At 41.4% G+C, this 13856-nt stretch overlaps 1 protein-coding gene across 1 annotated transcript in view; it reads left to right on the top strand.

The window, feature by feature from the left end:
• The window catches only part of Hiatl1 (hippocampus abundant transcript-like 1), a 49177-nt gene extending 36980 nt beyond the window's left edge, over positions 1-12197 (top strand). Inside the window, exons 7-12 of the mRNA XM_013026434.1 lie at positions 1508-1621; positions 3586-3657; positions 5427-5539; positions 6911-7008; positions 8479-8621; positions 10457-12197. Coding sequence (XP_012881888.1) covers positions 1508-1621; positions 3586-3657; positions 5427-5539; positions 6911-7008; positions 8479-8621; positions 10457-10705 — 789 coding nt within the window. The 3' untranslated portion in view covers positions 10706-12197. The remainder of the gene's footprint in view (positions 1-1507; positions 1622-3585; positions 3658-5426; positions 5540-6910; positions 7009-8478; positions 8622-10456) is intronic.
• Positions 12198-13856: the final 1659 nt, after the last annotated feature.

Genomic DNA, 13856 nt, shown 5'->3' with positions numbered 1-13856 from the left:
CTTTGCTAGGCACTATGGGCTTATACCTGTAATTGTAGCTGCTCAGGAGGCTGAGATCTGAATATGAATATCAAAGCCAGCCAGGACAGGAAAGTCTGTTAGACTCTTGTCTACAGTTAGTCACCAGAAAACTGGAAGTGGTGTTGTAGCTTCAAGTGGTAGAGTGCTAACATTGAGCAAAAAAGCTCAGCAACAGTACCGAGGCCCTGAGTTTAAGCCCTACAACCAACAACATCAACAAAAAGAAAGAATGTAAACTTAGTTCTAAGCCAACCATGTCATAAAGGAAGAAAAAGCAAATAAATATCAACCTAATCCTTTTATGAGAATTTTGAAAGGAATTTGTTTTCGTGTGTCTGTGTTTCGGGGCTTGAACTCAGCCTCATACTCTCTTAGCTTTTTCACTCAAGACTAATCCTCTAGCACTTGAACCACATCTCTGCTTCTGGCCTTTTGCTTGTTAATTGGAGATAAGAGTCTCACTGACTTTTCTTCCCAGGTTGGTTTCCAGTGGGGGTCCTCTCAGATCTCAGCCTCCTAAGTAGCTAGGATTACAGGCATGAGTCAAGTCACTGGTGCCCAGCCATTCATTCTATTTTTTTTTGTTATTATAAAGGTGATGTACAAAGGAGTTACAGTTAAGTCAGGTGGTGGGTACATTTCTTTTTGGACAATGTCACCCCTTCCATTTTTCCCATTTGAAGTGAATTCATTTTACAGAGAATAAATATACTTGGTTTGACTATAATGTGGTTGTTGTTTTTGTTTTTTGGGTCCGGTCATGGGGCCTGAACTCTGGGCCTGGGCGCTGTCCCTCAGCTCTTCAGCTCAAGGCGAGCGCTCTACCACTTGAGCCACAGCATCACTTCCAGCTTTTTTCTTTTTGCTTATGTGGTGCTGAGGAATCGAACCCAGGGCCTCATGCATGTAAGGCAAGCACTCTACCACTGAGCTACCTTCCCAGCCCCTAAATGGATTTTTTTTTGTGCGCTAATCTTTTGGAGGTTATGGGGGAAGTATGTCACCAAAAACATTTGGTGCTGAGGTAGAAATGTCACAATGAATTGTCTTCTTGTATAGCAAATGTATGCTAATACTGCAATTTTTTAAAAAGTTCTGAGAAAAAGTAACTTTTTCTCACCACCACCACCCCAAAATCTGGTTTGAAATTGTTCCTGAAAGAAATATGTACAGGAAGAAAAGAACTGGAGGCTTGATTTTTTTGCTTCTTATCCCTGAGTTTAACTTTTAGGAGCCATAGTTGTAAGAAGAAAATTCTTCAGAAATTCTTATCTAAAATACTTATGTCAGACAGTAAGAGAAGAGCCTGGGGCAGGAGCAGGAGTGATTAGCCAGTTATATAGACTTCATATTTCATCAACATGAACTTCTGAATCCTACTTAAAATGTACAAATGAATTAGTGTAGTATGCAGTAAGTAGGGAGGGCTCAGTAAACATTAGCTGGAATGTCTATTGACTTTGTGTTTGTTTTCTGCTAATTCCAGTCATTGAAGAAAGTTGGGAAAGATTCTACTGTTTTACTAATCTGCATCACAGTGTTTCTTTCATACCTCCCGGAAGCTGGACAGTATTCAAGTTTTTTTCTCTATCTCAGGCAGGTGAGTAATTTTTTCCTAGTTAATTTGAACATAAAGGCTATAGAATATTGAGATTTGTCTAAAGATAATTTGGAGGGGGTTGGGGATGTGACTCAGTGGTAGAGTACTTGCTTAGCATGCATGAAGCCCTGGGTTTGATTCTTTAGTACCACACATACAGAAAAGGCCAGAAGTGGTGCTGTGGCTCAAGTGGTAGATTGCTAGCCTTAAGCAAAAGAAGCTCAGGGATAGGCCCAGAGATCAAGCCCCAGGACTGGCCAAAAATAGATAATTTGGAGGAACCACAGAAGAAAAGGAAGCATATTAACTTGCTTCTAGTTAAAAAATACATAGAAGCTGGGCACCAGTGGCTCATGCCTGTAATCTTAGCTACTCAGGAGGCTGAGCTCTGAGGATCATGGTTCAAAGCCAACCTGGGCAGGAAAGTCCATGAGACTCATCTCCATTAAACCATCAGAAAACTGGAAATGGCACTGTGGCTTAAGTGGTAGAGCACTCTCCTTGAGCTGAACTGCTGAGGGACAGCACCTAGGCCCAGAGTTCAAGCCCTACGACCGACAAAAAAAGAACCACCGTAGATGCAAGCATGGTGCTGGTAGCTCATACCTGTAATGCTAACTACTCAGGCTAAGGCCTGAGGATTTCAGTTGGAAGTCAGCCCCAGCAAGAAAGCCTGTGAGGCTCTTCAGTCAACCAACAAAAGCTAGGAGAGGTGTGGCTCAAGTGGTAGGATGCTAGTAAAGAAGATACTCATTTGTGACCTGGGAAGAATATATAAAGTAAGTACAAGATACTTTTTCTGTGTTTTATCGAATTTCAGTAGAGGACAAGATTGTCCTCTTGGGGGACGGGAAATGCCTGCACTGGGGCTTGAACTCAGGGCCTAGGCACTATTCTGAGCCTTTTTGCTCAAGACTGGTGCTCTACTACTTGAGCCACACCTCTATTCTAGCCATACCTCTACTCTGGCTTTTTGGCATTTAATTGGAGATAGGAGTCTCACAGACTTTCCTGGCTTTGAATCATAACCCTCAGTTCTCAGTCTCCTGAGTAGCTAGGATTGCAGGCATACGCCATTGGTACCTAGCTATTTATCCTTTTTAAAACTTAAAAATGTTTAGGCATTTCAGAGTTACTGTTAAATCAGAGGCTTACAAGTTACTACCAACCTATTTAGTATGCTCACTCACAAGAGCTTTTTAGATGGTACTTATCTCTGGGAATACCTCAGAGCCTGAGGTAATTGGGCTCCTGTGGATTTGCGCTTCTAATTGCTTTCTTCCTCTTTTTTGGGGGGGGAGAGGGGGTCCGGTCTTGGGGCCTGGGCGCTGTCCCTCAGCTCTTCAGCTCAAGGCTAGCGCTCTACCACTTGAGCCACAGTGCCACTTCCAGCTTTTTTCTTTTTGCTCATGAATGCAAGGCAAGTGCTCTACCACTGAGCCACCTTCCCAGCCCTGCTTTCTTCCTCTTTATCCTCCTCCTCCCTATCCTCTTTTCTGTGGCTCACATGATTTTAATGGGCAACCCCTACTAAAAAAGTCACTGGCTTTGCTGAGCAGAGAATTCTCTGTTGACAGACAAATCATTTTCTTTCCTATTTTTTCCCACGCCCTTGGTCATGCTTCCTCATTCTTCCTCCCTGTTTCTGAAACCAATTTCAAGAGCTTCATTGTTTCATTGATGTTGACCACATAAAGTATTCACTCTCTTCATACTCTTTTCATTACATGTAATTGTTACATTTGTCAGTTTGTGTGTTGGAGAATATTAAATATCAGAGTTTAAGTTGTGCCTGCTTAATTTCTCAAATCAGATTTAGATATAAATTATTGGTTATTGGTTAAATAGGTTCAGCTTTCGACACTGCTCTAAACTGTCCTGAGTGATTTTATCTTATCACTTTAATAGAACAGAACATTTATTTATTCTGCATTATAGTAAAATGTTTTCCTCCATTTCTGCAGATTATAGGTTTTGGATCCGTTAAAATTGCAGCGTTTATAGCCATGGTAGGAATTCTGTCAATTGTGGCTCAGGTGAGTATCATTTCACCCTTGTGGGATTTTTTTTTTTGGTTTAAAAAATTTTTTTTATCTTGACAGTCATAGATCCACAGGCAGCCACATGTAAATTTAGAGGGAGATACCTGTTCTGGCACAACTTACACAAGTAGAATATAACATCTAATTTAGGCCACTGACAGGGCCTTGACTCATAACCATTCCTTTTAGATAGAATTTTGAAAGCAGGATTTAAGAGCAACTTCTTTCAGTTTTGTTTTGTTTTTGCTTATGTGGTGCTTGAGGAATCGAACCCAGGGCCTCAGGCATGCAAGGCAAGCACTTTACCACTGAGCCACCTTTCCAGCCCTCAGTTTTGTTTTTGTATATGTGCCCCTCCTGGGGCTTGAACTCAAGGACCAAAATTGTATTTAATTACATCTAACTTTTAGATATTGTGGAATTAGCCAGGAGAATGTGTCCATGTTAATGTCAGTGGTGGAAAGTAGAACTGTTCCACACTCTGCTGTCTGCAGAATCAGGTACAGAATCAAAGGCAGTGCTTGTGTCCCTTTTATTATCATGATTGTGCTCAGGTGTGTTTACTGTGCCTTTTGGGGCTTCTTGGAGGTAATTGCTAAGCAGATGTTCTTTGATTTGGAAGAAATGAAAAGTTGCAGAATGGTTTCTCCTAAATACTAGAATCAACCAGGCTCATGGGAGTCACCAAGGCAAAGGCCTTTTTTATTGTTTTGGCTTTGACTAAATCAGAAAATGCAAATTATTCTAAAACTTTCAAGCGCCTAACTTTTGTTTTTTACCTCTTGGTTAGTTTCAGAGTATCCCATCTAGTTATTAAGTAGAATATGTATTTATTAAAATCAAATTTAAACCAGTTCCAACTTAAGAAAACTGTTGGAAAATTATTCATCTCTAGCAAAATTCATATCTTCTATAAATGGTCTTATTTCTCATCCATAGTTAAGTGCTTATTCATTTATCCAGAGACACTGGGATGTGTCCCTCGGTCATGATAACCAGTGAATGGCAGTGAAAACTGTTGGGGCCAAAGCACCTGTCAGACACTTGTCAGGAAAAGGCCCCACCCCACCCAAGTTCTAGGTCTATGCTGTGGCTTCAGTGGAGATACATCTGTACTGTCTGGCCTCTTGAGGCTGTGGGGGGAGGTATCCATATAGACCCTCAGTCATTAGCATTAGGGAGCAGGTTTCCTCACGAAGATTACATTCTAAATTTGAGATTGCATTCCACATGTTTTTTTTTTTTTTTTTGGGGGGGGGGTCAGGTCGTGGGGCCTGAACTCTGGGCCTGGGCGCTGTCCCTCAGCTCTTCAGCTCAAGGCTAGCACTCTACCACTTGAGCCACAGCGCCACTTCTGGCTTTTTTTCTTTTTGCTTATGTGGTGCTGAGGAATCGAACCCAGGGCCTCAGGCATGCAAGGCAAGCACTCTACCACTGAGCTACCTTCCCAGCCCCCACATATTTTTTTGTGGGTTTTTTTTTGTTGTTTTTTTTTACTGGTCCTAGGGCTTGAAACCTGAGGTTTTATTTGCTCAAGGCTAGTGCTCTACTACTTGGAGAGCTACAGCTTCACTTCCAGCTGTTTTGGAGTAGTTCATTAAAGACAGTCTCTCGGGCCTTTCTGCCTGGGCTGGCTTTGAACCGCGATCCTCAGATCTCAGCCTCCTGAATAGCTAGGATTGTAAGTGTGAACCACCAGCACCCAGACTATTAAAAATGTGTTGTGTTCACATGGGTTCTCACTTGTCTCCTTTCCTTTGCAGACGGTCTTTCTTAGCATTTTGATGAGGTCACTGGGAAATAAGAATACCGTCCTCCTTGGCTTGGGCTTCCAGATGCTCCAATTGGCCTGGTATGGTTTTGGATCTCAGGCCTGGTAAGCCTCACCATTAGATTCTTGTACATTACCAAACTTGGTTTGTCCTTGAGATACTCAGGCTTGTTAAGCAGGATGAGAAGCAAAAGGTTATTTCACTGGCTTGGTGTGTTGGACATTTCAGAAACCTTCAGGCTAAATTTATGTTGGGCAAGGGTAGAGCTAGATAATCTAAGGTGACAATAAAATAGAATGCTGGCACTGAATCAATCATTGCTTAATTGAATCTGTCCCTCTTCCCCAGCCCTCCCATAGAGCCCCATGTCTGCATTTGTAATTTTTTTTTAGGGATATCACATATAGTCAAAACAAAAGGAGAAGTGAAAGTGATTGATTATGGCATAACCAAATGATCTTAGGCAATAATATGACCATGAAACAGCATTTGAGTTACTTCAGAACCAACCACGTGTATTCTAAGGCAGTTTTTAGTACTCACATTTTTAAATTTCCATCAACAGCAAGGAACAAATAGAATATTGAGCTCCATTTTGTTGTGTGGCAAACTTCCTGTTGTGCCTGGTTGCTAAATCTTGGAGAACCTGTATCCCTTGTAGATACCAGAGTTAGTCCTGGCTTTGCATGTGTAAATGGAAGTTAGGATATAGTTGTTAGGTTGATTGGGCAGCAAACATGAGACAATTGGACAAATTACCTTTCTGTTTGGTATTTTGCCTAACATTAACTTGGTTGATGCTTTATGTTTTTTATTTTGGACCTAGGAATTTTGGTTCAGGAGCTTATTTAGTCAAACTCTTAGTATAGTTAGTGTTAAAAAGACTTATGTCATCATAGTTTTCTTTCACAGTAAAGACCATCCCCAAGGAAGTATGACCCGGTGGGGAACAGATAATCACTCATCTCATTAAGAAGAGGAGGCACACTGTATTGCCAGGACTAACCTTGGAGAAGTAGAAGAGTGGGAAAGTCAGTAGAGAAACGAAGTATAGAAATAAAAAGGCCCCTTAAGGTGAAGGTCCATTGTGGTGGCACATACCTGTAGTCCCAGCTATTGGAAAGGTGGAGGCAAAGAAAATCACTATTTGAGGCCAGTGTAGGCAAATGTCAGTAAGAACCTATCCCCAAAACAAGCCTACTATAGTGACTACACTAGGCTTGTTTTGGGGATAGGACACATGACTGTGATCCTAGGCTCTTGGGAGATGGAGGTAGAAGGAACGCAGTTTGAGGACAGGCCTTATCCATCCAGGAATTCTGGTTCGAGTCTGCTACCCCAGCTGTGAAAGAGGTAGAGGTAGGAGGGTCACAGTCTTTGGAACATGAGAAAACAAAAGGCATTTGAAATTGTTGCTAACTAAATTGTGAACCATAAGCTTCTTGGGACCTTACCATAACTGTCTTGTCTTCTAGGATGATGTGGGCAGCAGGGACTGTGGCCGCTATGTCCAGCATCACATTCCCGGCAGTCAGTGCCCTAGTATCTCGGAATGCAGAGTCGGATCAGCAAGGTGAGGTCCAAGTCTTTGCAATTTCCTCCTTCAGCTAGGGCTTCCTTGCCTAAATCCCTGGGTTCTCACGTGGATAGTAGGAGGTGGCAGGCAGCACTGTGGTCCCTGCTCCAGTGAATAACCATACCTATTTCCTTTCTCAACAGAAAGGGATTGTGTTCCTTTTTGTTTATACTTATTCTTCCCACACCCAAAAGCTCAGATTACTAAGAATTAGGAATTACCCGTTTTCCTTTTCAAGGAGGGAGGGAGAGAGAGAGAGAAGCATGTGCTGTTACATGAATTCAGTGGTCTAGACACTGTCCCTTAGGTTTTTGCTCAAAGCTGACACTACTTTGAGGCACACCTCTACTTTTTGCTAATTTGGAGTTTCATGGACTTTTCTTCCTAGACTGCCTTCAAATTGAGATCTTCAGATCTCAGCCTCCTAAATAGCTAGGATTATAGGTGTAACCTACCAGCACCTGGCCCTTTTCCAGTTAGACTTCCTTTGCCTGTACTATACCCTGTACATATATATGTCCACGTAGATGTTTTCATGTATGTGCATATATACATAGTGTATGTATGCATGATGTGATTATCTAATTTGTGGGATAAAACAGAAATGTCTTATATACACTAGGCAAGAGCTCTGTACTAAGCTGCAACTCCAGCCTTATGAGGAATTTAATAATTGAGTGCTGTTCATTGCTAATCAATTTTTTACATCAGAATTGGCCATTTTAGGGGCTGGGAATGTGGCTTATCAAAAAAGTACTTGCCAAGCATGCATGAGGCCTTGAGTTTGATTCCTCAGCACCACCTAAACAGAAAAGGCCAGACGTGGCACTGTGGCTCAAGTGGTAGTTTTAAGCAGTGTTGCTTTAAAAAACACACACACACACACAGACTAGTTTTGTATGCCACCCCAGCTGCATACAATAGCTCAGCTGGCTGTATTAGGTGTGAAGGTTCGAGCCCTCCATGGAGGCCTGTCCTCTTGTCACTACACAGAATTTGTTACATTAGTATGGATGTTTTAAAATATCAATGCTCAAAACTTGCAATATATCATATTAGGCTAAATTCTATTTGATCATTGTCAACAGAGAGAACCAGTTCACATTATGGTTCAAGCTCATTTTTTACCTGCCACTTTGGAAAGTAGATAAATCCACATATTGGCACTTTGGGAATTTTTCAGTACTGTCTGCATTGAGGTGGAGGTAGATGCAGCTGGCCCTGTGAGAACTCAGTCTGCCTGCAGGCAGATGGAGGAGGTTGCTGCTCCGCACATGCTATCAAAAAGGAAATCTGCAGAGCAAGCCACATTGAATGGCACAACAAAACCAAGAAAACGTTAGTGTTGGGGGCAAAATACTCTTAGTCACTTTCCTCAGAGTGCAGCTTGGGTTTTAGGAGTGTGCTGATAAGCTTCACATCTTGAGATGCTTTTCTGAGACCATCTCCCTCTTTGTTTTGGTGTAGGAGTTGCACAGGGGATCATAACTGGAATACGAGGACTGTGCAATGGCCTGGGACCAGCTCTGTATGGGTTAATATTCTACATGTTCCATGTTGAACTCAGCGAGCTCGGCCCAGAGCTGAATTCTGATGATGATGCCCTACAGGTAATTTGGTGGATGTAACAGTGGTTACATCCAATTTTGTGGCCTTAAAATATTTTTGCCTTTATTTGCTATTGTATTTGACAGCAGTTAAACTGTTCATTGCTTTGGAGGTTGGAGAGGAGTCATTTCATAAATTTATCATACTACCAAAGACAACTTGCCTTAAATTTAGGTTCTGTTTTCACCTACAGAATCACTGTGGTGATGTTATTCTGCCTAAGCACAGGCTAAATGAAATATGAAAAGGCCTAGAAATACTTAAAACTGAAGTTAGGGTGTTTTCTGTTTTGTGCCAGTACTCAGGGCCTGAGCAGTGTTCCTTATCTTTTTCACTCAAGACTGGCATTCCCACTTGAGGCACAGCGCTACTTCTAGCTGTTTGCTGATTTTATATATATAAAATCTTACAAACTTTACTGTCCCAGCTGGCTTTCAATTACAATTCTCCAATCTCAGCCTCTTGAGCAGTTGGGATTACAGGCTTGACCCACCAGCACCCAGCTAGCTTTTCTGTTTTTGTTTTAAGAGAGATTAAATATAGATTTCTCTACAAGACTAGCATTTTTATGTCTATTTATCTGTGAAGTTATAAAATGAGATTATAGATAAGCACTTTCTGCTTTTATAGGCTTGCAGGTTGGATTGAGCCAATTAGTATAGTAGAAGCAGGCACCTTGGCTCAAATCTATAATCCTGGCTATTTAGGAGGCATAGCTTAATTTCATAAGACGCCCCCTCCCAGTTCCCAACCAATGTCTGGCTATGATGTTAAGCCCCTGTCATTTCCCAGCCACTCTAGGAACCGAAAATAGGATCATAGTCTTGGCTGGCCTGGGCATAAAGCAAAACCCTAAAAAAACCTAAACCAAAAATTGCAAAGGCAAAGCTGGGTGCTTTGCTTAGAGTCCTAACTACTCGGGAGGCTGAGATCTGGGATTGTGGTTCAAAGCCAGCTGGGAAGTCCATAAGACCCTTATTTTCAACTAACCACCAAAACAGGAAGTGGAACTCAAATAGTAAGTGCTAGCCTTTAGGCATTTAAAAAAAAGTTCAGAAACAGTACCTATGTCCTGAGTTCAAGCCCCACAGGGCCTGCACCAAAGAAAGAAAAAAAATTACCAATGTACAAAGGGATTGGAAGTGTGGCTCAAATGGTAGAAGCTTTACCCAGAAAGCAAGAGGCCCAGAGATCAAGTGCCAATACTGCCCCCAAAAATGAATAGTACAGAAAGTAGTAATAAGTTACTGTGTTGTAGCTCAAACTCTAAACTTTGCTATAGAGTTGGTGCTTTCATTTAATATATGCTTATGAGAAAATGCTCACTTTTTCATGATGGTTTTTTGGGAGGTGGTCACCCAAGACTGGGTATGGTAGTACCTGCCTTTGATCCTAGGATTTGGAAGGTGGAAATAGGAGGATCAGAGTTCAAGGCTCTACAACAATGACAATTTGCCTTGTGAAGGTTAAAGTGTGTTTGTGACTTTAATTATCACTATTCTACAATTCAAGCATAACCTGGGTTACCAGGTACTAATGGCTCACGCTTATAGCCCTAACTACCCAGGAGGCTGAGATCTGAGGATCGAGGTTCAGAGCCAGCCTGGGCAGGAAAGCCCTTGATTGAGACTCTTATCTCCAATTAACTGCTAGAAAACTGGACATGGTGCTGTGGCTCAGAGTGGTAGAGCACTACCTTGAGCAAAAAAAAAAAAAGAGCTCAGGGACAACACCCGGGTCCCCATTTCAAGCCAACAACAACAAAACTCCCCCAGAAGAAGGAAAAGGAAAAAAGCCTAATCAAGTTCTGTTTCCATTTGTTTTCTACATCTTGCAGAGAGCTCTCATCCCAGGCCCACCATTTTTATTTGGAGCATGTATAGTTCTGGTGTCTTTTCTGGTTGCCTTATTCATCCCTGAATACCGTAAGGCCAATGGAGTTCAAAAACATAACAACATTAGTGGCAGCCTGAGCACCATCCCCGACCGGGGCAGTGATGAGGACATTGAGCCACTGCTGCAGGACAACAGCATCTGGGAGCTCTCCTCTTCTGAAGAGCCTGGGAACCAGTGCACTGAGCTGTGACTCAGCAGACACAGCCTCTGAGAGCCCGCGGGAGCCACGCCACTGGACACTTCATGGTGCTGGAGGGGCGATGCTAGCAGCAGTATCGTTCCGGCCAAGTTTAATAAGTGACTCCTTCTCTTCATCTCTCTGCCCTCCTCTTCCTCTTCCTGTCTCTTCTGTTCTTTTTCATTCTGTTTGTACATACTTCTCTGCAAATGATGTGTACCTATCAAGGTTACCTGGAGTCTATACTGAACTCAAATAGAAAGTCCTATCTCTGCTAGAAAGGATGGCTTTTCTTTCATAACCAGTGAGAGTGACAGCAGCCTCTCCATGCTTTTCAGTAGAGTTGCAAGAATGGCAGAACTGCCATCTTGGGCAAGATTTCAGGTAGAGTCCTTCCTTCTCTCTTGAAATTATTCCTGGTTAGCTCATAGGTGTGGATGAGTGCTACTCAGTATCAGGGATCTGTTGCCTTTGTCCAAAGGTCAAATGAAAACCTAGTTTTACTCTTCCTTTTCTTCCTCTGCTTGTCTAAACATTAGTAATACTGATCTGTGGTGACCTTTAAAGGAAAGCTTTTTTACAGTTTGAAATCATGTTGTACTTAAGAACTTGGATTCCTGGACCTGGGGTCCTGGTGGGATCCACAGTCATTTTTACAAAAGAAAAACAAATTGTGTTGAGCCAGGTGTAGTGGCACATGGCTATAAGCTCAGCTATTCAGGAGACTGAGGCAGGGAGGGTCATGAATTTGGGGCCAGCTTAATAAGACCCTTATCCTATCCCCCCAAAAAAAAGAGTCAAACATTTTAACAGCAACAAAGAAATTGGAGTCTCATCTAAGTCTTTTAACAAATTGAGGAGTCTTGAGAGAGGTTGAGTTTCTATCTTCCACGTTTAGACTTAGAATGTGTGATTTCTCTTTGCTCCTTCCCACATCCCCACGTGCTGTGGCATCACACTCCTGCCTTAACTGCTGTGTATGCGCATTTTGTCCCCAGTCTGTGTCTCGGTCTGCTTAGCTGACTTGAATCTCATGGGAATACGCACATTAAGTTCCTTTCTAATATATGAGGGTTTAGTGAAACTCTGTTTCACAATAAGTGTCTTGCTAATTTTTTGAGATGTTTTATGGACAAAGAAAACTTTACAGATTTATATGTATTTTGCTGCATAGTAAATGGACCATTAACTAGGGCCTACCTTTAACAAAGCACTCCTTTGAACGTTTTATAGGTATGAAATACATGTAGATATTTGTAAGGGTTTTAATTTTTTTTGATGGGGTGCTCTGTAAATCTTGTATTTATAAATGTAATGAAGGTATTGTCAGAAAAAATATATATACAACTTTTATAAAGGATTGTGTACTGACTGAATACATTTAAAAGAAAATATATTTTGAAACCTGTTCTGCCAGGGACAGAGATAACATATCTTTTTACAATGCTGTTGGTTTTTAGGTTAAGCTTCCTAATGCATAATAAATTTACAATGGATACTTTTATGTCTTTTGTGTTTTCTTTACAGTATGTCTAAACATTTTGTAATTAATAATTTAGTGGTAAAAGCTGGAAAAAACGCTAAGGTGCACCTTCTTTCCTATTTATCCCAAATAAAATCAGTTCACTATTTAATACACCTCAAAGTTAAATTTTCATCAGTACAAAGCAACCACTATATACATAAAATACTTATTTATCTAATAATTTCCCTGGATTATCCGATGTGCAATGCACGATTCCAAAAACAATAATTTGGGGCAAGTATACATGAACTGAGAAATCACAAGTTCAAATCTTTAAAGCTTGTTCTTAAATTTATAGGACATGCAGGTCATTTTTACTTCAGTAAGATGTTGTATTGTCCATCTGATTATCAGATTACCTTAGTATAAAAAAATTATGAGATGCCAATTCAAAGTTCTGTATTTCTTAATGGCTGAATAAGATCATTACAAGCAAGTTTGTGTTTATATTCTGCTGAAGACTTTGGTATAGTCTCAGCACATAACTACCCAAGCTCCAAGGACCTATCAGGTTAAATGATAGCATAATATTTTATTATTTATTCATTTATTTTTGTCGGTGGTAGGGCCTGAACTCTGGGTCTGGGCACTGTCCCTCAGCTCCAGCTCAAGACTAGTGCTGTACCACTTGAGCCACAGTGCTACTTCTGGCTTTCTCTGTTTATGTGGTGCTGAGGAACTATGCCCAGGGCCTCATGCATACAAGGCAGGCACTCTACCACTGAGCCACCTTCCCAGCCTAGAGCATAACATTTTAAAAAGGAGCCAGTTACTTCAGGATAAGCCATTAAGAGCCCCAAATCTGAAGAATGAACAAAATCAAATATTTATAACTATAAATGTGATCCACATGTGTCTACCACTAGTTTTCCAAAAGAAACATGCTATAAATAAGCAAACCTCATCTGCTCACTGTTACGTATGGATTCCCTAGATGTCTTATTGGGCTTAAGTACAGACAACTCACAGTAATAGATTTTTAGTATTAAGTGTAGCATGATGTTAAGCCACTTAGCTTTTGCACATACATGTTGCACTTCTGGCTGATAATGGAGAAAATTTTACAGCATTATACTGTTAAGCTAAGTTGCATCCATCCTTTTAAATGGCATCAGTATCAATGTCCTTGTCAGACTTCACAGTTTCAACTTTTGGTTTTTAGGTTAAGCTTCCTAATGCATAATAAATTTACAATGGATACTTTTATGTTTTGTGTTTTAAAAAAAATTGTACCAGTGGGCCACTGCTCATACCTGTAATCCTAGCTACTCACTGGAAATCTGAGAATCGCAATTCAAAGCCACCCCAGCCAGGAAAGTGAGACTCTTATCTCTAGTTAACCACCTCAAAGTTGAGGGACAGTGGTCCAGAGCCCAGGCAAGAGTTCGAGGCTTAGGGCTGGGAAGGTGGCTCAGTGGTAGAGTGCTTGTCTTGCATGCATGAGGCCCTGAGTTCGATTCCTAAGCACCACATAAGCAGAAACGGCTGGAAGTGGCGCTGTGGCTCAAGTGGTACAGCGCTAGCCTTGAGCTAAAGAGTTTAGGGACAGCGCCCAGACCCAGAGTTCAGGCCCCACGACCAGCCAAAAAAAAAAAAAAATGAATTTACTGAGACTGAGCTGAAGATGTGACTCAAGTG

The sequence above is a fragment of the Dipodomys ordii genome, unplaced genomic scaffold (genome assembly GCF_000151885.1).
Source record: "Dipodomys ordii isolate 6190 unplaced genomic scaffold, Dord_2.0 Scaffold93, whole genome shotgun sequence".
NCBI classification, from domain to species: domain Eukaryota; kingdom Metazoa; phylum Chordata; class Mammalia; order Rodentia; family Heteromyidae; genus Dipodomys; species Dipodomys ordii.
The sequence above is the reverse complement of the archived record's forward strand: the minus strand, read 5'-3'. Positions and strand labels throughout refer to the sequence as shown.